At 39.1% G+C, this 27589-nt stretch overlaps 1 protein-coding gene across 1 annotated transcript in view; it reads left to right on the top strand.

The window, feature by feature from the left end:
• Positions 1-27589, top strand: part of hectd2 (HECT domain containing 2) — an 81015-nt gene that overhangs the window by 16834 nt on the left and 36592 nt on the right. Inside the window, exons 3-14 of the mRNA XM_033980080.2 lie at positions 1574-1712; positions 1910-2012; positions 2751-2840; positions 4775-4839; positions 5350-5395; positions 12298-12407; positions 15836-15984; positions 17021-17144; positions 18279-18375; positions 19310-19417; positions 20487-20619; positions 27140-27228. Coding sequence (XP_033835971.1) covers positions 1574-1712; positions 1910-2012; positions 2751-2840; positions 4775-4839; positions 5350-5395; positions 12298-12407; positions 15836-15984; positions 17021-17144; positions 18279-18375; positions 19310-19417; positions 20487-20619; positions 27140-27228 — 1253 coding nt within the window. The remainder of the gene's footprint in view (positions 1-1573; positions 1713-1909; positions 2013-2750; positions 2841-4774; positions 4840-5349; positions 5396-12297; positions 12408-15835; positions 15985-17020; positions 17145-18278; positions 18376-19309; positions 19418-20486; positions 20620-27139; positions 27229-27589) is intronic.

Genomic DNA, 27589 nt, shown 5'->3' with positions numbered 1-27589 from the left:
CGCGTCCATGGCAACGTCCCAAACAAGCACAGACCTCTCTCTTTCTGTTTTTTACATCTTATTAATGATCTTAAGCTGTTTTTCTCATCACGTATCAATTTGGCAGATTTATTGATATCTTTTACAGATCCTTTAATTCATCAATCACTGCGAGGTATGTTTAAGGAACTATATGTAAGGCTTGGATTTTAAGTTCCATAAACATGACCTAACTGTGTCCTGAAATACAAGCATAGACATGTACATATAAATGGACAAAGCTAACCTGTGAGCCACGGAGTTCCAAATAGAAAGTGATCATGGGCTGCGCTCCATTGACTCTAGCTCCAATTCACTTTGTACTGAAAAATAAAAACCTATCACCTCTTTCTCTAAAACTGCTGCTGTCAGGCTCATTTGGTCTGTTCGTATTAACCCGTTCTACAAGATCGTGGTGTTTTGATTTTGCTATTTTGTCAAATCAAGATATGAACATTAGTAACAGACAAATCAGGCGCCTTCTTTCCTCGAAGTCACTTCCACTAGAGCCAAACACTAAGGATGACGTCCCACTCACTTTATACAGCCTGTGAACACGAGATATTGCTTTACTGATAAGAGTTGTAATGCTAATTTATTCTTACAAAAACACTGGACATGATGGCCAAGTTGTTCATGTTATAATTTGATGTTTTGTTTCTCAAGATCCAGTGATAAAGCAGAATAAGCCCCACATGAGTCTCTCCTAGGGCAAAAATCAAGAGTTTCATAGATCATGACCAAAACTTTGTTCAGTCTCAATGAAAAGGCAGGAGCATTCTAATCGTCAGGTGGCCCAGACATGCTGTATATTTTAAAGTACAACTTTAACCCTATAACATTGGATGCTATCGTCGCTGATAGATTTGCGGTTGTGGACTTTCCATTACCGTAACTCTGCAACCAATTGTGCTGACATGTTAATTCAAACGGCATCTCAAAGCAGAGACTTGAGGCTCTTTAAATATGTTACTGTCATTACTGTCATGTGCTTACATTGTCCCTCGAAGACGACACCGCCGCTGAGATTCTCTCAGTCAGTTATTTGACACATCAAAGGAAAAATAAGGATGGATATGTAGAATAGAGGTAGTTGTGTGAAAAAATGCAGTCCATGCTGATACTTTCATGATTTTTATGACTAAAAAATGAAAAAAAAAGTCTAGATGAGTTATAATCGTCTATAATGTGCTCAGTTCTTAAAGGGTTAAAGGGCACATATTATGCAAAATTTACTTTTTCGAGCTTTCACCTGTGTTATAACATGCCTTTTGTTGTACTTAGCTTCATTCGCTCTTGTTTGATGAATCATGTTTAATATGTCTGCTCCATCTGAGAACTAAAATAACATAACATAATAACATGTGGTTTTGAATTTCCTGGGATTGTTACATCCCAGGTAAAAGTCTGCAGACCTTCTGCTCAGTTTTTAAGTCAATAAATCATCTCCATGCTGATTGAGCCTTGTTACCTGTGTGCTTGTCCATGTTGGAAAAGATTGCTAACCCTAGTTTTTTCAAAAGTAATTCTCCAATAAAACTGTTGTGTGTTGCAGGGCGAGAGCTGCCTCCCATCTGCAGTGACGTGCGGCAGAAGCAGCGCCTCTCCATCGACACCCTGCCCCCGGAAGTCAAAGCCCCCTTCCCTTGTGACCCCATCATACCCCTGAGGACCAAGACCACCAAGGACTTCCAGTATGATATCTGCTTATTCTTTTGAAATACATTATATTATAGTATTATTTTAAAGGGCCCATATTATACCATTTTCAGAGTTTTAGACAGAGCAGTGCCTCCAGTTAGCTTCAACCCTCAGGGAATGTTGATGCCATTAGCTGCAAAGTATCATTTACAGTAGTGTCGTGTGACTGTTCCTGTTGACTGTGTGACAGGGAGGACATGGAGCGGGCGGTGCAGACGGGCGACTGGAGGGAGGTGAGAGAGTTCTATCTCACCACCTTCGACTCCTTCATCGAAATCAACGCAGCCTTCAAGGTAAAGCTGACAAAAGAAAGACTTCAGTATTCATTTTTTGACTCTAATCACTGACATTTAACACAATCAAGTCAAATCTCTTCCTGTAAAGTCTTCTGTCTGCTCCAAACCACATGCTTTTACTGACTTGGCTGTTACCTCTATTAAAAACAACCAATTAGTCACTGTTCATTAAAGGGCCCATATTACACTATTTTCTGATCTATCTTCTAATGTTGTTTCCTCATCACAAACACACTTGGAGTTGTGTTTTGTTTCATTCACACATATTTAACACACAAACCCTGCATATTTAGGCTGAGTTTTTCCCTCAAACCGAAAACACTCTGTTCCACCTTGTGATGTCATGTCGTAAAACAGGAAGTGCTCCACTGAAACTCCATACACCTTCACTAGAATCATTTGGATAATGTCAGCCCTGGGATTACGAATCTCTACTGAACAAAAGGTAAAAGGAGATGTTAACTTGAAAACTACCACCACATGACATCACAAGGTGGAACAGAGCATTTTGAGCTTTGGAGATGTAGACAGACTAATAATAAAAGGTAACTCAAACATGTGTGAATGAAACAAAACACAACTCCAGGTCTGTTTTTTTATCCTAATCATGACTAATTAAACTAAATAACAATGTCCCCTCTCATAATAATTATAACACACATTTAATATCGTGACATCCCTTCAAAAGCCATGCCCTCCCTCACTTTTTTCCGTATTTATTTTGTTTACCGACAGCGAGAGGCGAACGGATCCTTCAACACCATAGACGACTCCGGAGTGAACGCCAAGTTTGTGAACGCGGTTTACGACGCGCTGCTCAACACAGTGAGTCCATGTGTTTATAAGCTCAGAGTGCATATCGTCTAGCATACATTACAGTTTACAGGGACTCCATAGGGTAACGCTGTCTGTAAAAGCTAGCGCGCCGCTGTTTTGGTAGGGTATAATGAGCTAATTATGATGAACGATAATTGCGTTGACGTCGCACGCTCTTGTAAAATGCCCACTTTCCATAGGCTTTATGCAGAACCTTTTAAATGTATAGGATTCTCTCATGTATTGTTAAATTGCCACGATCCATGCAACTTTGAAGACCGTAAAACACTGCATTTTGACTTCAAAATACAGCGTTATACTCTTTAAGTTTGTCAAAAGTATCGAAAATTGGTACGGTAGAAACTGATCTTTCCTAAATAGCTTTTAGAATGATCTTGAGCTGTATCAGAACAAGTATAAGACAAATAGACTAGTATACACCATGGACCACTATGGAACTACTGAACACTGAGGGATTACACAGATATAAGGCCACATGGGAATATAAAAGAAAGTACAACCATTTAATGTGGAAAATCACATTATATTGTCTAAATAAAGAGTGTTTTTTACTATCATCGTGGCATCAGAATCAGTATTGAGTATTGAGTCTGTTCCGTAGAATTGGAATCAAGTTTGAAATTTTAGTATCGTGACAACACTACTGATTTGTAGGCCTATTTAAAGGATTTCCAAGCCTTACCGGACATCCGATCTAAATACTAATGGTTTTAAGTCTTTATATTAAAATAAGAAATGAATTTAAGCATAGACAGTCAGTTATTTCTATTAAAAACTAAAATCAGTCAAAGTTCTTATGAGTTTCACAAAAAGTTGAATTTGTTCCAAAGTATAAACTGTATTTTCTGGACTATAAGTCGCTCCGGAGTATAAGTTAAAAAAAAATTATAAAAGCATAATAATGAAGAAAACAATGCGGTTGTCAGGTTGTCAGTGTGACTGTAACAAAGATGTGAGATTATTTGCTCAGATGCGACTCATACATTTAGTCGCATCTCCGGCTAAACTATGAAAAGAAAAAAAAAGTGCGACTTATAGGCCAGGAAAATACAGTGATATAGCTTCTTCTCCACGCTCCAATACTTTATGAAGATGTGAGTCTGGCCAGAGGTAAATCTCCTGGAGTTCAGATAAGCATGATTGACAAAACAAATATGTCTGGTTACGAGGAAAAAAAATCTCACAGTGGGCTGAAAAACATGGCGAATTTCTGCAAAAATCACTGAGCAAAGCACTAAACTCTGTTAATCTGAGGTAAAGGGAATGTCATTTTGTTTGTAAATGATAGATGATAGACCTATGAGCTCGATTGTTTCACATGTGTCACTAAAATAAACAAATCTGATTGGACGATTACCCTTGGTTCAGGTTTGAGGTGCGAGGAGGAGGAGTTGAATTCAGTGAAATAAAAAAAATGCTATGTTTTCAGTTACTTTCCGCTGTGTGGTTTTCATGAGTGATATTGGTGGTTTTCAGATTCAAGAATGAATAAAATGTGATGATGTCATACTCCCAGATGGGGGCAGGAGACAGATTCCCAAGTGTACGATCCAAAATGTAAATTCACACATCTTGAACCTGGTAATTTCTATGAGTGATAAGCCCCTAGAGCTCAGTATTTAACAACACAAAAACTGCCCACATCTGTATTAAATATTACTGCCCTATAGAATGTTGTGATGTCGCTTAAAACCAAGGAATTCTGTGGTTAATCCCAGTTTATCGCCACAGCATTCTGCACTTTTGCCTCCATTCCAGTATTTAGAATGTATTTGTTTACAAAGTTTTAAAAGGTCTATTGTTTTTCCCCATAAAACTTTAACCGGCCTTCTAAGTATTATTTCCATCTGTATTTAATTTAATCTGATCCAACTTTTAGTCAGATAAACCTGTAAGTGTGTGTGTTCTCTGTTACTTCTCAGCCTCAGGACATCCAGAAGTCAGTGCTGAAGGGCATCATCAACAGCCTGCTGCGTGAGTGGAAAGGGTGAGCGCTCAATACGCACCACAATATTTACAGAGACTATGACCAGACAGGACAGGTGACTCTTGTTAGTACAGCAACATGTATACAGCGACATATATAATGACTTGAATGTACTAAGATACTAATTGATACCACAACTGCTATGGAAACTCATTTGAGCAGGTATTTCTACTAAATAAATCACATTCACAGAACAGAAATGAGCCTTTCCTGAATAGCTTTGAATGATCTTTAGCCTTATCAAAACAAGTATAAGACTCATAGACTAATATACACCCATGGACCACGATGAAACCTACTGGACGACTGAGGGATTACACAGATATAAGGCCACATGGGAATATAAAAGAAAGTAATACTATTTGATGTTGAAAATCACTTTATATTGTCTAAAGGAAGAGTGTTTTTATTATCATCGTGGTATCAGAATCAGTATCGAGTATCAAATCTATTGCTTAGTATTGAATTTTAATACTGCTCTTCCCTTATATGTACCGTGTTGTGTCATAGGCCTCGGACGAAAGACGACCTGCGAGCCTACTTCATCCTGGTTCAGGTAAGCCTCGCTCAGCTAATCCACAGAGGCCTGTTCAGATCTACTGATGATTGACAGAAATAAATGAAATCACAAATGCTTTAGAGCACGGACCTCAGCAGATAGAGAGGTTCGTTATGTGTCATACAAAAAAGCATACGGTTGATTTGTTTGGGAAAAAAATCTACTACGGTGGTGAAGAGAAGGAGATGGAGAAGCTGAGGAGGCTGATTTTTCTGATGCTGTATTGAGAATGGATTGTTAAAAGTCCTATATTACACAAAATTGACTCTGGTGAGCTTTAAGGCATGTTATAATGTTGTCACCTCCTCAAAAACAGACCTGGAGTTGTGTTTTGTTTCATTCACACATGTTTGAGTAACACTTTATCATTAGTCTGTCTACATCTCCAAAGATCAAAATGCTCTGTTCCACCTTGTGATGTCATGAAGTGGTAGTTTTCAAGTTAACATTTACCTTTTGTTCAGTAGAATTTGGCAATTCCAGGGCTGAAATTGTCCAAATGATTCTAGTGAAGGTGTATCGAGTTTAAAAACACAGTGGAGCACTTCCTGTATTACCACATGACATCACAAGGTGGAACTGAGTGTTTTTGTTTGAGAAAAGAACTCTGCAGGAAAAATATGCAGGATTTGTGTGTTAAACATGTGTAAATAAAATAAAACACAACTCCAGGTACGTTTAAGATGAGGAAACAACATTATAACAGAGATTAGAAAAATTGCCTTTATGGAGCCTTTAAAGAAATATTCAAGAAATGTAAGGTAAATGGAGAAGTTTGAGTAATAGTGGGTATTATGCAAAATCTTTTTTTTTAGCGTTGTACCATGTTATAATGTTTTTACCTCATCAAAATATGTCTGAAGAGGTTTTAAATGTCTTCCATGCATGTTTGAATAATTTAGCGATCTCTCCTGGGCTCTATTCAAATCTTTTTTACGGTTAGCTGTAAGATTGTGTGCAATGCTCCGCCCACAAGCCTACGACACCCATGCTCTCGCACAACAATTCTCCATAAATATACAAAAACATGTTACAAAACTGCACCCTACAACTTCACAAACCTGACGTGATGTGCAGTCGCTTCATTAGCAGGATACACGCTGATTGTGTTGTGATTGTGGGGAGAAAACGGGATGCACTATAATGTATAATAGGACTTTTATAATCCAGCAGCAGTTGAGGTTTTGCATTAGCAGAATGTAGGTTAGACCTCCGCTCCTCCTGGAACAGACCAGACATTTTCCACTGGGGCAGCTGCCACCACCTCTCCAGTGCTGCAGCTCTCTGCCTGCTCTCCCCTCCTCCATTCTCCCAGCCATCCCTTCTTCTCTCCATCTAACCATTCATTCAGTCCAGAGGTTCTCCAGCCTTCTCCACCAAGAAAGTAAACACCCAATCTACATGTAGGGGTATAATTGTAAACAGAAATTAATTTTGTGTATCTGTTTTGGAAGCAGAAAATGACAAAATTACGACTAAACTGGGACTAAACTCAAAACTGAACCTGGGCTAGAACAAGTCTAAACCAGAATTAGAACAGGACTAAACCAATTCTACATGTGTGAATGTGAATCCTAAAATATAAGGCAAGAGAACGTTTATTATTCAATTTCAGTGTTGCAACCATAGCCTGTATAAAGCGGGGGCGACCTTGGGGAAAGAAAGAGCCTGATTATTTCTGTTATTAATGTTGCAAATGCAAAATAAAAAAACACCAGGATCATGTAGAGCAGGTTAATATGAACATTTTAAGTCCAAAAATGTCGAGGCTCACAGAAACAGTTGTAGAGAGAGGGGTGACAGCTTTTCAATGTAAAGTGAATTGGAGCCAGAGTCGATGGAGCAAGAAGCACGCCCATGGTCACGTCCTATTCGGAACTAGGGGGTTAGCTATGTCCATTTATATTTACAGTCTATGGTTGCAACACACAGTTCAGCAAGAGAATAATCAAAAATCAAATATGTTTTTTTTTTACTCCTGATTTGATGCCTTTTTAAACATTTTTGCAATTGTTTATCTGATATCCATCTCATCGCGATACCAATCTTTGAATATTTTTTATGATCTTATTTAGACAATTTATAAATATTGAAGTATTCTATGGTGAATTTAGCCCCAGTTGAACTAAATTATTACGTGGCCTACCTAAAATAGTCCACTAATTTGTTAATAATATTGTAAAATGATGTCTTAAACTCCTCCACAGAACAGCAGCTTCAGAACACAGAGACCGAGACATTAGATCATGTTTTATCCCATTGTAAACGCCCTGTTTTTTCTCCACCTTATTCATGTTTGAGGCCTGTAAAAAGAGGAGAATCCTGCCTGAAGCACATGGCTGTTTAACATATATAAACCAGTTAGTACATTCAGCTCTGCTCCTCTGGGATTTGTTCAAAGATTAATTTTCACTCTTATCTTCACAGAAATAAAAAAAAAATAAAATAAAAAAACCTCTGTCATTAATAAGGTGTTTAGTGGCTTTAGATCCTCCTCCATCTGTGTTTAAGATGATCTGGGCATTAGCTGCATCGTGTTAAAGATGATCTGGGCATTAGCTGCATCGTTAGCATCGACATCAGTGTACGGAGTTCTCAATTTGCTGTATCGACCTGAGCTATTCACTAAATCTGATCCAAGGCGATATAAAACTCTAAAGATTATAGAAGACTCTAAAAATGCCTAGATCTGTGGTCTTGACTAGGTCTTGGCCAGTACTAAACTTACCAAATCAAGTCCAAACCAGAACTAAACCATGGAAATACAATTCAAAACCCCAGGCAAAAACATCTGAAAATCAGATCTGTACCAGGAATAAAACAGATATAAAGACAAAACCAGGACTGAACCGGGACTAAACCGGTTTAGTCCTAAAACAGTACTTAAACAAGACCCCACTATTTGTAATCCAGATCAAATCTAAAACAGAACTCTACTAGTTGTAAGACACAAGAACTAAAACAGATATTAAGGTCCTATTAGACAAAATTGACACTTGTGAGCTTTCGGCCATGTTATAGCTGTTGTTAAGTTTTGTTTCATTCAGACATGTGTGAGTAACCCTTAATTATTAGTCTGTCTACTTCTTCAATGGTCAAAATGCTCTGTTCCACCTTGTGATGTCATGTAGTGGTAGTTTCCAAGTTAACAGCTACATAGATTGGCAATTCCAGGGCTGAAATCATCCAAATGATTCTAGTGAAGGTGTATGGAGTTTAAAAACACAGTGGAGCACTTCCTGTATTACCACATGATGACATCACAAGGTGGAACAGTTTGACAGAAGAAGAGAGTCTAAATATGCAGGGTGTGTCTTTAATGTGTGAATGAAACAAAACACAGCTCCAGGTTTGTATTTGATGAGGAAACAACATTATAACATAGATCAGAAAATAGTGTAATATGGGCCCTTTAATCAATTCTAAATCAGGACTAAGTCAGGACTATATCAGATTTATTCCAGGTCTAAACCAAGTCTAAACCACTACTCTACAAGTTGTAAACCAGAAACAGGACTAAAACAGATATAAATAAAGACCAAAGTCTAAACAAAGTCTAAACCAATATTTAACCAGGTCGTAAAGCAGGTCTAAACTAATCCTAAACCAAGTACTAAACCAGGTCCAAAACAGTCCTAAACCAGGTCCAAAGCTGGTCTAAACTAATCCTAAATCAGTACTAAAGCAGGTCCAAAACAGTCCTAAACCAGGTCCAAAGCCGGTCTAAACTAATCCTGAACCAAGTACTAAACCAGGTCCAAAACAGTCCTAAACCAGGTCCAAAGCTGGTCTAAACTAATCCTGAACCAAGTACTAAACCAGGTCCAAAACAGTACTAAACCAGGACCAAGATAGTCTAAACTAATCCTCAATCAGTACTAAACCAGGTCCAAAACAGTCCTAAACCAGGTCCAAAGCCGGTCTAAACTAATCCTTAATCAAGTACTAAACCGGGTCCAAAACAGTACTAAACCAGGACCAAGATAGTCTAAACTAATCCTAAACCAGTAGTAAACCATGTCCAAAGCGGACCTAAAGCAGGTCTAAACTAATCCAGGACTTAATGTGAACATAATGTCTGCCTTCTCCTCTCTCTTCCCGCTCATTCCCATATAAGGTTCTGGGAATTAGACCTCGATACAGTCCGGACTCCACAGTAGTTTAGCTGCGGTTCCACGCTCCATAGACGCGCACATATGGTCCCCGGAGACACGTGCACTCCCTCATGCGCACACTCTTCACGTGCACTCTTTCACATGCACACACACACACATACAGAGGGTGAGGTCATGCTGGATGGCAGTGCCGCTGGTTTCCTGTCTGATGGTGACGCGGCTGCTCCGTTCAAAGCCTGTGAGAGCTGAGGTTTTAGGTGGATCTCGAGAAGAAGTGGAACTAAACACTAAATTCACTTTACTACTAAACTGTGTGTATGGAGTTATAAATCATTTCTACTCTGCGAAATCAACTTTTCAGAGCTTTAAACCATATTAGAGTTGTTTCCCCTTCTCATTTCCTCTCGAAGTTGTATTTGGACTGATTCGTGCATGTTTGAGCAATCTTTAATCTCTTATTTTGAAGACGCATACGCCCATCGCTCTGTTCTTACTTTGTTGTTCAATTTTATTTTCTTTATTGGCGATATGTGTAGGATTTAGCAGTAGTTGCGTAGTCATTTTGGTCCGTTACTAGCTATCCATAGGAGGGGCCGGCAACTTCACAGCTCTTTGTTGTGATGATGTTTACACTGACGCCATCTTCCATTGGGCACTGCCATTTTGTAACGCAGAAGTCAGCGAATTTGTTTATTTTATTAAGTCGTTTTAGATGAATAGCAGGCTCAAGCACAATACGTCTTCTTTAATAGCATTATCTCCTATTACAGGTCATTGTTAACAACTTTTGTGCAAACTAAGTACATTTGCAGCTTTCTGGTCAAAAACACTGAAAAAAACCAACAAAAAAACACTTGTGCGCTTCCAGCTCCATCGACTCTGGCTCCAATTCACTTTACATTGAAAAATTCTCGCTCTCTCTCTGTAACTGCTGCTGTCAGACTCTTCATTTTGGTCTTAAAATGTTCAAATTAACCTGCTCTAAATGATCCTCATATTTTTTATTTTGCTATTGTGTCTGTAACTCAAAATATGAACATTAATAACAGACATATTAGGCGCCTTCTTTTCCTGACGTCACTCCTGCTAGCGTTAGCAACAAGTTAGATTGGCAGTGTTGCTAAGTGCCGCTCTCTTCTAAACCGGCGGTGCATTCGGCAAGGGGCGTGTCCTTCAACAGCCTCGCTCCAGATTGGCTCTTTGGTTGCTATGATAGTCGCGGTTGGAATTACAAATATGAAACTGGGCTCCAAATTGTTCCCTGTAACTGCTCTAGCCTCGATGAGCTTCATTTGACCGGAGCTGAACGCTGTAGGTGACATCACACTCATTTAGTCCACTTTATACAGGCCATGATTCAAACCCTATTTCTACACTATAACAATTTGGTCAGAGATTTATTTTGCACAATACACCCCCTTTTAAAAGTATGAGACACATAGAAACATTGGAATGATGGAAAAGTGGGATTATGTCTGGTCTTTGGAGATGAGAGCAGTGAGCAGACGTTTCCACTATACACCACTGTGGCTAATCGTGACTCACACACACATGGAGTATCTGCTTACTCAGACCTAAGGAACAAACTACAATAACGCGATTACAAACTTAGGCTGTGCAATTCATTACATTATAAAAGCCCTGTGCCCACTTTGTTGTCACGTGTTTGAGCAAAAATACTAGAAAAATAACAGAACTAAATAACCAGGACTAAACCAGGTCTAAATTTTGGACTTAAAGGGCCCATATTACACTATTTTCAGATTTATGTTATAATGTTGTTTCCTCATCACAAATATACTTGGAGTTGTGTTTTGTTTCATACACACATATTTAACACACAGACACTGCGTATTTAGGTTCTTCTCTCAAACTGACCACCTTGTGATGTCATGTGGTAATACAGGAAGTGCTCCACTGTGTTTTTAAACTCCACACACCTTCACTAGAATCATAGGGATTATTAAATTTCTGGAATTATCAATCTACTGAACTAAAATTAGCTGTTAACTTGAAAACTACCACATTTTGACATCACAAGGTGGAACAGAGCATTTTGAGTTTTGGATATGTAGACGGACTAAAGGGTTAATAAAACATGTGTGAGTGAAACAAAACACAACTCCAGATATGTTTTTGATGAGGTAACAACATAGTTGTCCATTTTGTGTAATATTTGGCCTTTAACTAGGTCTAAGTTTGCTCCAACTATTGCACATTTTAAAGGCACTGTACCTGATTATTACCCAATTTATAAAAAACGTGGAAAACAGAACTAGTTCATTTTAAACGGTTTGCAGTGGTCCAAAGTCATTCCTCACTTACCTCATGTGCTCTGAGCATCCTTATTATTCACTGCCACAAGTTTATAAGCACTTTTCACAACTATCAAAGGCAGTGGAGTTTGGGTGTCACGGTAATGTGGTATATATAAAATGCTTTGTAATTACATGCAGACAGCACGCAGCTGACTCATTTTGACCCTCAAAGCTGCTTATTCAGTTTGTACTGAGGCAAGACTCATTTTACTTGTGATTTTGACCACATGATGCCTGGGCTGCAGGACAGAGGGGCTGGGACACATTTGTCCTGAGGACTGTTTCTCACCCCAAACAGCCTTACACTGGATCTGATGACTCTACGTGATAAGCTGCACTGAGACTTTTGTTTGAGCTTTTCTGTTATTTTTCCATTGTACTGCTGTGATCTTAAACTGTCCCTCAGGGACAAACAGTGATTTTGATTGATTGATTGAGTGCCTCTTCTTCTGTTGTGTCTCTGCAGAACCCTCAGTACTCAAGCACCAGCACATATGTCATCTACGCCCACCTGCTACGCCAGATCGCTGCCTTGTCTGAGGCCGACCACCACTTCCTGGTTCACTGGCTCAAGAAGTATGTCACCTTTGACCTTTGCCTTTTGTGTGCTGTTGTGGTGCCAATGGTCAGTGTGTACAGGAAGTAGAGATAGAGACGTCCTTCAATTAGATGCCAGTTTGAGTCTTGGTTCTTGCTTGGTCTATACCTGATGTTGTCCTGGTTTAATCTTACTGTTGTCTTGATTTTGACCTGGGTTAAATTGTGTCTCTTCTTGGTTGAGTTCTGATTTAGTCCTAATTTAGACAATGTGTAATCCTGGTTTACATTTTAGTCCTGGTTCACTTCTGTTTCAACCCTGGTTTAGTGCTTTTTTAGTTCTGGTTCAGCCCTGCTATAGTCCTGGTTTAATCTTGGTTTACTCCTTCTTTAGTGCTGGTTTAGTCCTAATTTAGTCCTGCTTTAGCCCTGGTAAATCCTGCTTCAGTCCTGCTTTATCCCTGCTTTAGTCTTGCTTTAGTCTTGCTTTAGTCCTGCTTTAGGCCTGGTTTATCCCTTGTTTAGTACTGTTTCAGTCCTGCTTTAGACCTGCTTTATCCCTGCTTTAGTCTGCTTTAGTCCTTCTTTAGTCCTGCTTTAGTCTGCTTTAGTCCTTCTTTAGTCCTGCTTTAGTCCTGCTTTAGTCCCGCTTTAGTCCTGCTTTAGTCCTGCTTTATCCCTGCTTTAGTCCTGCTTTAGTCCTTCTTTAGTCCTGCTTTATCCCTGCTTTAGTCTTGCTTTAGTCCTGCTTTAGTCCTGCTTTAGTCCTGCTTTATCCCTGCTTTAGTCTTGCTTTAGTCCTGCTTTAGTCCTGCTTTAGTCCTGCTTTATCCCTGCTTTAGTCTTGCTTTAGTCCTGCTTTAGTCCTACTTTATCCCTGCTTTAGTCCTGCTTTAGTCCTGCTTTAGTCCTGCTTTATCCCTGCTTTAGTCTTGCTTTAGTCCTTCTTTAGTCCTGCTTTAGTCCTGCTTTAGTCCTGCTTTAGTCCTGCTTTAGTCCTTCTTTAGTCCTGCTTTATCCCTGCTTTAGTCTTGCTTTAGTCCTGCTTTAGTCCTGCTTTAGTCCTACTTTATTTCTGCTTTAGTCCTGCTTTAGTCCTGCTTTATCCCTGCTTTAGTCTTGCTTTAGTCCTGCTTTAGTCCTGCTTTAGTCCTGCTTTATCCCTTCTTTAGTCCTGCTTTATCCCTGCTTTAGTCTTGCTTTAGTCCTGCTTTAGTCCTGCTTTATCCCTGCTTTAGTCCTGCTTTAGTCCTGCTTTATCCCTGCTTTAGTCCTGCTTTAGTCCTTCTTTAGTCCTGCTTTATCCCTGCTTTAGTCTTGCTTTAGTCCTGCTTTAGTCCTGCTTTATCCCTGCTTTAGTCTTGCTTTAGTCCTGCTTTAGTCCTACTTTATCCCTGCTTTAGTCCTGCTTTAGTCCTGCTTTAGCCCTGCCTTTGTCCTACTTTATCCCTGCTTTAGTACCGGTTTAGTCCAGTTTCACCTGTATTCTCTCACTATATCCAGAGCCGAGTTGTCTGCGGTGTAACTTCACAGCTGTTGCTCGGGCGGTCAGATTGTTTTCCTTTGACGTCTTTGTTTTGACTGAGCCAGGAGCAGTCCAGGCCACGTTCAAACAGCTCATGTCACTGAGGAGAGTCAAATAAAGAGCTATTATGGAGTATTTCTTTAATGTAAGCTAATGTCTACATTGTTTACATTTTCTGGATTGAAGGTGGACTTGTTTTGACTCAGCCTATTAACATTGTCCACAGTAGTTTAGACTGAAAGGAGTCATACAGTGTAAAATTGATGTACGCTTAAGCAGATCCTGGGTATTCTTCTCTCAGACAGAAAACACTCTGTTCCACCTTGTGATGTCGTCATGTGGTAATACAGGAAGTGCTCCACTGTGCTTTTAAACTCCATACACATTCACTAGAATCATTTGGATGTTTCAGCCCTGGAATTGCCAATCTGTACTGAACACAAGTTAAAAGGAGCTGTTAACTTTAAAACTACCACTTCATGACATCACAAACTGGAACTGAGCATCTGAGCTTTCAAGATGTAGAGAGATTAATAAGAAAGAGTTACTCAGACGTGTGAATGAAACAAAACACAACTCCAGGTCTGTTTTTGAGGAGGTAACGAGGTTCTAACATGGCTTAAAGCTCAAAAGAATCAATTTTATGTAATGTAGGACCTTTGAGCTTAACCACGTTATAATTTACCCATGTGAGGTTGTAGAGTGATTCATGGATGCTTATGTAATCTTCTCCTGTATTCAAGACGTCATCGCTCCTAAAGTTCCAGTATTCCCCCACATCCCATACACTCCCGCTGCTCTGTACTAACACGTAGGATTCAACATTTTGTCATCTCTAGCTGTCAACCTGGTCCTGAAATCATTGGACTTGTATGAGATCAATGAGTGTTGTGTCAGAGATTATAACTATAGCACACAAAGCACAGCATGTCTTCTTTTAAAGTTTAAGTCCACATCATTTTTGCCCTTAAAAGAGATTATTCTGTTAAATTTAAAGGGGACCAGATTTTCACACAGCAGTAGAAAGCTGTAGGTCTCTGTCTGTAATCTGTCTGAATAGATCCGGAGCCCTCACCAACACATCGGCACATTGCTAATATATACATGCATTAAGTTTCAGGTGTCATTTAGTCATAAAGTGCTTGTTTTATGATATATTCCTTCAGAGAAAAGTCAGCTTTAAGTTGGGAAAGACAAGTTTTGAAAATGTGTCTTAGCTGAGTATTATGCAAAATCGATTTTTTTTTAGCTTTCTTACATGTTATAATGTTCCCTCATCAAAAACATGTCTGAAGATGTTTTAGTTGTCATCCATGCATGTTTGAATAATTTAGCGATCTCTCCCAGGCCCTATTCAAACCTTCCTTATGGTTCGTTGTAAGATTCTGTGCAAATACTCCACCCACAAGCCCCCACATGACATTTCTCCATAAAGATACAAAAACATGATACAAAACTGTACACAGCAACTTGACAAACCTGATGTGATGTGCAGTAGTTTCATTAGCAGGATGCACGTTGATTGTGTTGTGATAGCGCTCTGAAGGGGGAGTGACTTACACAGGGAACAAAGAAAGGATGGACTCAGCTTCAAAAACAAAAGTGAAACTTACAACATTACGACAACATTTGAATACATTAATTAGTCGAATATAGCATTTTGCAAAACAATAAAAGGTAACATGTTGATTTTATGTGTTAGCAGTTAATACCCCATACAAGTAAAATACCCCCTCTGGATTTTTGAAGTCTGGAGTCTGGATTTTTTCCGCAGCAGTGGGCGAAGATAGGTGGTAGGATACTCAAACATAGTCAAAATAAGATAATGATGAGAGAACACAATAGGTCCTCTTAAAGTGTTTTTTTTCCCTCAGTCAAAATGTAGATTGCCCTTAAAGCTAAACTGTTCTGATGCCTCCCATCTGTGTGTGTGTGTGTGTAGGCTGTCAGCGCGCAGGTTCAAACAGCTGGTAGAGCGCCTCCTACAGTTCATCTCCACGCGCCTGTTCCCAGCTGAACCCGACGAGCTGCCCCCTCTGGCCAAGTGCTCGTGGTGGGTCCCCTCGGCCACCAAAGTCTTGGCCCTCTTCAGTGAGTACCACGCACAGTTTAAAGTTATGATTTATGGTTTGTGTTCATAGGCTTGTAAACATACCCCATCTAAAGCTGTTGTTATTACCTTTATATCGGCTCAATTTCGTACAGCCCCTAAAAGGAATAGCTCTCTGCCATTTTTATTTTGTAAAAGTACAGGGTGTCTGCCATGGAGACACTGAGACATTTAGCTCTATGCATTGGGCATTTTTTACCTGCTATATGACTACAGCCTTTCAATTAGCTACTTTTAATCCAAAAATTCAAGTTTTATTTTTAGGTCCAGCTTTTTTAGTTCCAATACAGATCCCAATAGTATCGCTTTAATTTTTAATTAAAGCGATACTATTTTTTAATTGTATTGTTTGTTTGTATGTACTTGTTTTTGTAATGTGCTGCCTCTTGGCCAGGACTCCCTTGAAAAAGAGGTTTTTAATCTCAATGGGACCTTCCTGGTTAAATAAAGGTTAAATAAAAAAAATAAATAAATAAAATTAAGTATGAGCTGATACCTGATATCAGCCGATACCAGTGCAGAGTCTGAAAACAGCATTTATTTCCTGAAACCAAAAAAACATACAGCAAAACTGACCCATGTAGGCCTTTCACTATAATCACTATATCGACTTATCATTCAGTATATGACAGCAGGAACTATATATTTTTTAATACAAACTAAAGTACTAAAGTCTTTCATTCTGCTGTTTATTTTTTACAAATCATGATTTTTGACAGTAGTAAATTTTGTAGATGTTTAATATTTTTTTGTGTTCTTTATTGAACAGGACAGCTATAGCGTGAAAAGAGGACAGAGATGATAGAGACATTCGGCAAATGATTCTGGCCACCTTAAATCACTAGACCACCAGTGAAAATACAAACTTGACTACGACATGTTTAGAATAGACAAGAAAAGTGTGAAACTCCATTAGAAAACAAAACCACAAACCTCTTATGAATTGACATTCTATTGCAAAAAATATTTTATTAAAGTTAGTTGATGACGCTGATCTTCTGCTTACCTGGTCCTCAGATGCAGCGAACAGCGTCTCTTCTCCTCCGATCATGCCTTTCACTGACTTCTACAACATCACCCTGGAGCACATCGACTTCATGGAGGAGTACAGGACGTGGCAGAGCTACGGCAACTCCAACAGGTCAAAAAGCCTATGCAGTTTTTACCATACTAACCAAGATGAAGCACCTGACACCCATTTTAAAGCCTACACTATTTGCACTATTTGTATCGAGAAAAAAAAGTGATAAGGATTGTGTTATCTTGTTTTTTGTTGTTTTTTGTTTGTTTGTTTTTTATCTTGGGAAGAGATTTATAATTATTTCCAGTGTATTTTTTATTTTTTTTTAATGTAATTTTAAATTTATTTTGGGTTGTAATTATTCTCATAATTTACATAAGAAACTTTTTTTATTTTTTTTATTTATGTTGGCTAAAATGTTCAACTTTAGCCCAAAATAATTTCCAATATTATTCTACCAATATTATTATTATTTTTTTAAATAATTTTGTGTTGCATTTTTTTTTCTATAATTTACATACGAAACAATTGTATTTAAATTTCTGTATTAGCTGAAATTTTCAACGTCTATTTCAAATTTTATTCTATTTTACCAAATTTTAAAATCATTTTGCATTATATTTAGTCCCATAATTTCCATAAGAATCAATTTTATTCACATCTTTGGTCCAAAATATTAAAATTTGCATATTTTTTTATATTCCTCTAAGAATTTCATATTAACTTGTGTGTATCCAAATGATGTGTCGTGGCTTACTCCTTGTGGCTTTTCCTCACCGTCTGAAAATTTCTGCATGAATATTTAGTCTGGAAAAATTTGAGCCAGATTTTGGTTGTTTATGAATAATTTTGCCACAGCTTTCGGGGCATCTGTGTTGATTAAACTCAAGCTGTTTGTGGCAAAACCAGACGATAAAACAGATGGAACCACTCCAGCCAAATCAAACCGTGAAAGTCCATGAAATAATGGCACATTTTGAAACTATGGAGTTATTACAAATATTACTGAAAAAAAATGTATCCACCAACCCAAAAGTTGTCATATCCTTGAGCAAGACACTTCAACCTTGCCTAGTTTGAATGTGGAGTGTAAGTGTTGGTAATGGTCAAAGTCTATATACTTATTTTGAACATTACAATGGTGAATACTTACACTCGCTGACACTTTCTCCTTACATGCCACAGAATAATAGTGGTCCTCATTGGTGACTTCCTGGTCCGTTCTCATAAAAGGTCCCCTCTCTCCCTCCTCAGGTTCTCCTTCTGTCAGTTCCCATTCATCCTGTCCACTGTGGTGAAGAAGGCCATCATCCAGAAGGACTCGGAGCAGCAGATGATCAGCCAGGCCAGAGTGAGGCGCTATACATTCTAGCTGCATACTTTTTTTTCTTAAAGTGGAACTAAACACTAAATCCACTTTTTTGCTACTAAACTGTGTATATGGTGTTTGAATAGCATTGACTACTGCAACACCATCATTTATGACTCTCAAAAACTCTCAATAAACTGCAATACTTTGATATCAGTACTTTCACCTATTGGTATCGGTGAGTACTCAGACCAAGTCACTGATACTGATAGCTGAAAAAACTGTGGTATCTGAGTTTTTGTAATCCCAGTATCTATAATCTAGATTTTACATGGGATTTAATTAAAGGTCCTACATTACAAAGCTTACAAATTGTCTCTTATAAGATTTGATCCATGTTATAATGCTGGTACCTCCTCAAAAACATACCTGGACTTGTGTTTTGTTTCATTCACACATGTTTGGGTAATTCTGGTAACCTGTCTACATCTCCAAAGCTCAAAATACTCTGTTCAGTAGAGATTGGCAATTCCAGGTCTGAAATTATCCAAAGGATTCTAGTGAAAGTATATGGAGTTTAAAAACACATTGGAACACTTTCTGTACTACCACATGACGTCACAAAGGTGGAGTGTTGTCTGTTTGAGAGAAGAACTCTCAACTGCAGGGTTTGTGTGTTAAATATGTGTGAATGAAACAAAACACAACTCCAGGTGTATTTTTGATGTGGAAACATTATGACCTAGATCATAAAATAGCATATGGACTTTAAAAAAAATCTTCCTCTACTGACAGAGGACTGGCTGTAGACCTCTGCATTGAAAAGACCCAAGCTGATAGAAACCATTGGATCTCGATTAACTGCACAGACCTGCATGATGTTTTTTTTTTTTTTTCAACCAATCACAATGATGTTGTTCTATCATGAACTTCACTCTTTGAAACCCATCCTTAACTCCGTCCCTGTGTGTTGCAGCAAAGTCTGGTGAGTAAAGTGTCCCGCAGACAGAGGGTGGACATGAACCTCCTCTTCCTCAACATCAAAGTGAGACGGGCTCAGCTGCTCAGCGACTCCTTGGAAGAGGTCAGTGTCTGGAGACCTACTATAGTATGATCTCTGTGTCAGTCCAACCAGGAGAAACAAATCATCCATCCATCCATCCATCCATTTTCTTCCGCTTATCCGGGGCCGGGTCGCGGGGGCAGCAGTCTAAGCAGGGACTCCCAGACTTCCCTCACCCCGGACACGTCCTCCAGCTCCTCCGGAGAAACAAATCAATGAGATGTAATGAATAGTTTATTGAATAGATAAACTTAGATGCTTGGCTCACAGCAGTCACTCAATAAATATCACTTTATTTGTCCCCGAAGGGTAGTTTAAGCACATGGAGTATTAAAATACAATAATAATCCAGTGTCAGGGCAGTTTGAGAGAGTAACCGCCCTCAGGACAAAAATGTCCATCCTCTGTGTCCTCTCTGTTGTCTGTGTCCTGCAGCATCACAGCAGCCTCCAAAGGGAGCCCGCTGAAGTCTGGAGACACAACAGGGTCAGGGAGAAGGGACATTCCCTCTGAAAACGTTTCAGAGGGAATGTCCCTTCTCATCACCGACCCAAATAACAGAGCAGAGTGGTTTAGAAAGTTAGAAAGTATTTGGTGTAGAAAGTCTGTTGTATTGTTGTAAAAAAGTTTGTAGCATTTCAGAGCTAGCTGGTTAGCCATGTTCGCCATGGATACAGAAAAAACAAACTGCTGAAATCACACAATTCAACAGTCCATAACTCCCATCATTTGAACTGCACTTATTCGGGCCAATTCACACCTGAAAGTTCTATGGCACTGTCTTTACTATCGTCATGACAACGAGCACGTGCCTTGTGACTGCGGAGCATAGAGGAGCTGCAAAGTTTTTTTTCTTTCTCCTAGGAAGTAAACAGAAGCAAGAGAGACTTGGGCTTGACAGTGATTAGTTAAAATACAGATCAACAGAAAAAAGACCAATTAGAAGCAGCATTAGGCGAGTTTAAAGAGTTCCTTAACATTTCATTGGTTTAGTGCTAATACAAGTACATTATATGGACTATGCACTATTTATCTATAAACTGTTTAGACGAGTGTAAATCCCCTCTCTCTCTCTCCCCTCCTGTTGCAGCTGATGAGGAAGAGATGTGACCTGAAGAAGAAACTGCGGGTGACGTTTGTGGGGGAGGCGGGGCTGGACATGGGGGGTCTGACCAAGGAGTGGTTCCTCCTGCTCGTGCGACAGATCTTCCACACTGACTACGGTAAAATACTGTGTGCAGCTACATGTACAGCTCCATGTGCTCCTGTCGATTCTGATGAACAGTAAAACAAAAATGGAATTAAAGAGTGTCTGTGGAATCTGTGTATTAAAATCACATCTGAACCTGTGTGCTATATTTGATGTGAACACGTTTACCTCATATCTGGGAACACAGATCAGGTCAGGTTTATGGAATTTAAAATGATAATCTTACACACAGTTCCTTTAAATTTATGGTACGTCATATAAATAAATATAAAAAGTCCCAGTCTTTTGAACAGCTCTTTGAAACGAACCAATCCAAAAGATTCGGATCTCATGAAAGAGCCGAAAGTCCCATTATTTGTCAGCAATAGACACTATCTGAAACAGAACAGTTTTCCTTGAGTATTTTTGCCATTACTTTGACCTTTGATCCATGCAGATAACTCCTGTTTGATGGAAAGTGGATCCCATTGATATTGAACAGCAGAGCGTCCAGTAGGAGCTTCTGGAAGGATCAGGAGGAAAGTCGTTTTTGATTAGCTCTGGAGCAGTGGATGTGAGCGGGTGGTTTAAGGACAGCAGGATCCGCGCACATAGCAGAGGCCAGACTTCGGTGTTGTCTTTGGAAACCCATCAGACACAGATCAGGCAGAAGATATGCTAACGCTAGCTAGCCTCTTAACCTGCTCCACTCACTGTTAAAACACAAGCTTTTATTGCTGTAACAACATGAGGTTATGGTTGGAAAGGGAGCGATAGGAGGACAGATTTGGATACCGTGCGGTCTGGAGTCATCTGCTGCTCATTAAAGGGCCCGTATTATTCTGTTTTCTGATTTATGTTATAATGTTGTTTTCTCATCAAAAACATACCCGGAGTTGTGTTTTGTTTCATTCACACATGTTGAACACACAAACCCTGCATTTTTAGGCTGAGTTCTTCTCTCAAACAGAAAGTTCCACCTTGTGATGTCATGTGGTAATACAGGAACTACTCCACTGTGTTTTTAAACTCCATACACCTTCACTCGAATCATTTGGATCATTTCAGCCTTGGAATTCGAATCTCTACTAAACTAAAGGTAAAAGGAGCTGTTCATTTGAATACCACTGGTTCATGACATCACAAGGTGGAACAGAGCATTTTGATCTTTGCAGATGTAGACAGACATAAAGTGTTACTCAAACATGTGTGAATGAAACAAAACTCAACTCCAGGTATGATTTTAAGGAGGAAACAACATTATAACATTGCTTAAAGCTCAAGAGTATATTTTGCATAATATAGGACCTATAAGGTTAAGGTACACTTTAGTGCCGCCGTAGGGAAATTTGTCCTCTGCATTTGACCCGTCCTTCTATGCCGCTTTGCCATCTCCTCACAGCAGCACAGTGCTCGGGGACCCATCTACATGATCTGTTGTGCATGTTTTGTGTTATCTTAGCTGTCAAAGTTTACCTTAATTCATCTTTTTTAAATGAAGAAAAGTGGATAGTGGAGTGTAAACAAACAGGTGTGTTAGTTTCAGTGTATAGCAAAAGGCAAAATTTAAATCTCAACTGGACAAATCGTTGTAGGAGAGAAGACGTTTGGCTACTCATCTAAGCCTCTTCTTCAGGTCTGGTCTGATTGTTGGTGGTCACTGCCTTATATCTGTCTGAAGGGAGGAGATAACTACACTGAAACTGTAAACAGCTATTGCCTCCAGTTTCGGCCTTAACAACGCTATTCAACCTATAATGGCCACCTATTGTTCTCTTTGTTCATGTTTGTTTTGGGTCTGAGGATAGAGTTATATATCGGTGAGAGATTATGCCTTTAACTCCCCTCTCAAACAATTTTTTTTTCTCTGGCTAAGATCTGTACCTCACTATCTTAAATGAGTGGTTAGTGGCTTTGAGATGGAGATGCACAGCAGACTGGGGTCCAGAGGAGCTCTCACGCTGGTGTTGGTACATCCTCTTATGAAGTGGCTGTTTCTCCAATGTACCACTCACTGCACTCTTTTCTACTTCAGTGTAGTTAGCTCCTCCCTTCAGATCAATATAAGGCATTATCCATCAGTAATCAGACCAGAACTGAACAACCGACTTAGATGAGCAGCCAAACGTCTTTTGAAATTTTCTCTTAGTATAAATCATACTTGGACGACAGAGGGATTACACAGACGATGGTAGAGTTGTGCTTTTCTATTGTCCAATTGGAGAACAGAACACATTGCAGCCTTTATATTAGGGTAATATATATATAGGGGTAGTATCGTAGTATGTCGGATATCAATACTAATTCTTTGATATCGGTATTGCCATATATTGATACTGATATTTGATACTGATATAAATACATGTTGACATTTTTACAGAAGTGAAAAGTTCATTTGTGATCTTTATTTCCACTTAAGATACATTTCTGGGCCTCACTGTGGATTGTAAAAGCTTAAGGTTGTTTTGAGGTCGGTATCGGCAAATATCAGTGATTGGCCACAGCAGCTCGCCAAATATCTGATATCAGTATCGGCTAAAAAAAAAACAAACAAAAAAACATATCTCCCGGTCCCGGCTTTATATGGTCTTCCCTTAAGGTGCCTCATTTTATCGGTCCATGTTATAATATTGGCTCCTTATCCGAAACATACCAGGGCATTGACTCAAGGCTCAGTTGTGTCTATATAGGGGTTTCAGAATGATGAGAAAAATAATGAAAAAATATGACTGTTACCATAGGGATCAACAAATTAAAACTAAATATTGTATCTTTTGAATGGGGAAAACGTCCTCTAATGCTGTATAACATGAAGCTGAAACACTTGAATAGTTATAATATAGATTTATTTGAGGCACTATGATATTATTAAATATAGGCATGGGCAATATGTTAAAAAAAAATCCATATTATTCGTTCCTTGGAGACAGAACACACATTTCATTGCTCAGGCTGATGATTAGGCTTTGAGTTTCTGTGTTTTGTGAAACCAAAGGCATAAAGCTTAAAGAGGGGGTATTTTACTGCTATGTGGTATTAACTGCCAACACATAACATATTTAGCTCATCATGTTACCTTTTATTGTTTTGAAAATGCTATATTCACCGAAAACAACATAAGTTTCACTTTTGTATTTGACACTCTGAGTTTCCCTCCCTTTACCCTCTGCACTAAGTCACTCCCCCTTCAGAGCGCTGTCACAAAACACTCAGCGTGCATCTCACTAATGAAACTACTGCACATCACATCACGTTTGTCAAGTTGCTGTGGACAGTTTTGTGTCACATTTTTGTATAATTATGGAGAATTGTCGTGTGGGAGCATGGTTGACGTAGGCTTGTGGGCGGAGCTTTGTACAGAATCTTACAGCTAACCACGAGGAAGGTTTGAATAGGGCCCAGGAGAGATCGCTAGATTAATCATGCATGGATGACATATAGAACCTCATCAGGTGTGTTTTTGATGAGGGAACAACGTTATAACATGGTAGAAAGCTAAACAAAATTGCATATTTTTTTTCGTAATGCCCCCCTTTAAATTAATTTAATCAAGTGTGTGTGTGTTCAAATTTCAAATAATACCCAATGTGTGATGTACAAAGTAGGATAAACTGTAGGATCCTTGCATTATAAGATATTGTGTTATGCAGTGATGTACCACAGTTTGGGCATCATTGGAGCCAAATTCAACATAAATAATTTGGTCATAACCTTAAAGTCAACACTCTGCATTCAAACCGTAATGACTGTCATTGGCCAAAAAGACATTTAAACAGAAACTTAAAGCTAAATGTAGGATAATTAGGTCAATTCCTGTGTTATTATATCCGCGCTACTGGTTCCACCACTGTGTAAACGATACTGTATTAAAATGACCGGCTTTGGCTGTGTGTGTGCATCATGTGTTGGCTCTTTTCTTTCCATTGCCTCTCCATATTTCCGCCTCCGTCTGTGTTTTTGGGGCCAGGGGATGTGTGCCCAGAGCAGGCTGAATGAGAGCTGTGTTCCCCTCATCAGAGCAGGGAAATCCCCTCTCCGCCGCGCACATACACGAGGCTAACGCAGGACGCTAACACATGGAGGCTAACGGGGCGGGCTAACACACATGCTAGTGGGCAGGTGGATGGGCCAAGAACACACTGGAACTTTATGTGGTGCCGGGCAGACTGTTGACCTACTTTTTTAACCAGGTGAAACTGGAACAGACGAGTGAGTTAAGAGGAGGAATAACTACTTAAAGGCGGCCTGATTTTTCCTATCTTAAAAATGTGGAAAACAGAACTAGTTCATTTTAAACGGTTTGCAGTGGTCCAAAGTTATTCCTCACATACCTTATGCATTCTGAACATCCTAATTATTTACCACGATGAGTTTATAAGCACTTTTTACAACTTTCAGAGACCAGAGTGGAGTTTTCTTGTTACGGTAAAACAACAACTAACAACAACTAGCATGCTAACACGCTCTTCCTGATTCTTCAACAAGAAAACACTTTATAATTAGATGCAGATTGCAAGGATTGGACTTAATCTGACCTCAAGAGCTGCTTTTACAATATATCTGTACGGGGGCAAAACACATGGAATATATCTGTACTGGGCTCAAATACATGGAAAAGAGTCCGGTACAGGGCCTGTAAATAAAAATAAAACAATTGTGCTAAGATTTAAAGGTGCACATATGGAACTTTTTTGGTGGAAAATCGACCACCTGCTTGTCTCTATGGGGATCTTGCTTTGCCCAGAGTGTTCCACTGTGGCAAAGCATGTTTATTTCTGTTACTGTTCCAGGTTTTAGCTGCTCCTGCTGTAGTCCTGGTTTAGTCCATGTTTAGTCCTGGTTTAGTCCTGGTTTAGTCTTGGTTTAGTACTAGTTTAGTCCTGGTTTAGTCTTGGTTTAGTCCTGGTTTAGTCCTGGTTTAGTCCATGTTTAGTCCATGTTTAGTCCTGGTTTAGTCCATGTTTAGTCCTGGTTTAGTCCTGGTTTAGTCTTGGTTTAGTCCTGGTTTAGTCCTGGTTTAGTCCATGTTTAGTCCTGGTTTAGTCCTGGTTTAGTCTTGGTTTAGTACTAGTTTAGTCCTGGTTTAGTCTTGGTTTAGTCCTGGTTTAGTCCTGGTTTAGTCCTGGTTTAGTCCATGTTTAGTCCTGGTTTAGTCCATGTTTTGTCCAGGTTTAGTCCTGGTTTAGTCTTGGTTTAGTACTAGTTTAGTCCTGGTTTAATCCTGGTTTAGTTCTGGTTTAGTCCTGGTTTAGTCCATGTTTAGTCCAGGTTTAGTCCTGGTTTAGTTCATGTTTAGTCCAGGTTTAGTCCTGGTTTAGCCCATGTTTAGCCCTGGTTTAGTCCATGTTTTAGTCCATGTTTAGTTCTGGTTTAGTCCATGTTAAGTCCATGTTTAGTTCTGGTTTAGTCCATGTTTTAGTCCATGTTAAGTCCAGGTTTAGTCCAGGTTTAGTCCATGTTTAGTTCATGTTTAGTCCTGGTTTAGTCCATGTTTAATTCAGGTTGAATCTTGGTTTAGTCCATGTTTAGTTCATGTTTAGTCCTGGTTTAGTCCATGTTTAATTCAGGTTGAGTCCTGGTTTAGTCCTGGTTTGGTCCTGGTTCCTGAAGTCCTCAGAGTGCGACATGGTTCATACAGTACGAACATGTGAGAGATGTCAGTGTGGCATTAAGCTTGTCTATCTCCACGGAGACAAGCAGGTGACACTTCTACGTCTAAAGGCTGACAGCCCTTCAAGAAAAAGTCTGTTGTGAGGCTATTGTTTTTGAGTTTGTTTTGTTACTAAATTCACTCAATTTGTAACCATTTAGCAGGTCATTTGAAGTCATGATCAAAGCTTTAATTTCACGTTTTCTTAAAGCCTCTGTGCTGCCATGACAACAGGTTAATGCAGTTGTTTTGACGTTGTTGCCTTGTCACACACAAGTGAACCTGTAAACAACATCCAGGTGTTCAGACAGCTGTCAGTACATTAAAGGCGTGTTTGTTTTTTGTTGCCATGGTTACCGTTTGTATCACTTTATCTCCTGTTTGATGTGAGGAGATCAGAGATTTATGACACTTGCTTTAGGGGAATATAACAAGGAAAAATATATCAATGTTCCTTTAATCCTTGTATTCATTAAATGTGCACTATGTAACATTTCTGGTTGAGTATTTGCCACCTGCTTGTCTCCATGGAGATGCTATTTCTTTGCCTTAAATGTTCTGTAATCTGACAATCGGCATAGCTATTTCAGTGTAGACAAGCTAGTGACTCTATCAGTTCAAGTTACAGGTCAGATCTATAGAGAGGCAATCCCACTCCCAGAAATCTTTTTCAAGGTATTTTTGATCAATAAAACACTTAAATGATTGTTTGATAGACAAGTTTGATGCTATACTACAGAACATTCCATGAATAGCAATTACATCTCTATGGTGACAAGCTTGTGGTGTACCCTCTACAAGAAAAGTTACATAGTGTACCTTTAAAGATTTTTTTATTTTATTTCTGGATTTATTAGCTCTGATGTTATTTTAATCTCTCAAATGTTTTTTCTTTTCTTCTCAGGTATGTTCACCTACATGAAGGACTCGCGCTGCCATTGGTTCAGCAGCTGGAAGTGTGACAACTATTCAGAGTTCCAGTTGGTCGGAACAGTATCCTTTGTTACAGGACAGTATGACAAATTTACACTTCAAATATGTAAAGAAATGATGTCTTCCATTACCACCAGCATATTAATGGCATAGGATCGGAAAAAAAATGTCCACCCACGGTTTAATCCTGGTTTAGTCCTGGTTCAGTCCTGATGTAGACTTGGTTTGGTCTTTGATATCTTGCCAACAATATTACAGTCATCTCTCAGCCGTGCCTCTCTTCATAACTGTTGCTGGGGTTTTTATTTCGCTGTTTTGCCATGAACATTAATAACAGACCAATTTGGTACTTGCTTTCCCCAACGTCACTCCCGCTAGCGCTAGCAATAGGTTTGATTGACAGCATTTCTAAGCGTCCTCC

This window comes from Periophthalmus magnuspinnatus, chromosome 15 (assembly GCF_009829125.3).
Source record: "Periophthalmus magnuspinnatus isolate fPerMag1 chromosome 15, fPerMag1.2.pri, whole genome shotgun sequence".
NCBI lineage: Eukaryota > Metazoa > Chordata > Actinopteri > Gobiiformes > Gobiidae > Periophthalmus > Periophthalmus magnuspinnatus.
The sequence above is the reverse complement of the archived record's forward strand: the minus strand, read 5'-3'. Positions and strand labels throughout refer to the sequence as shown.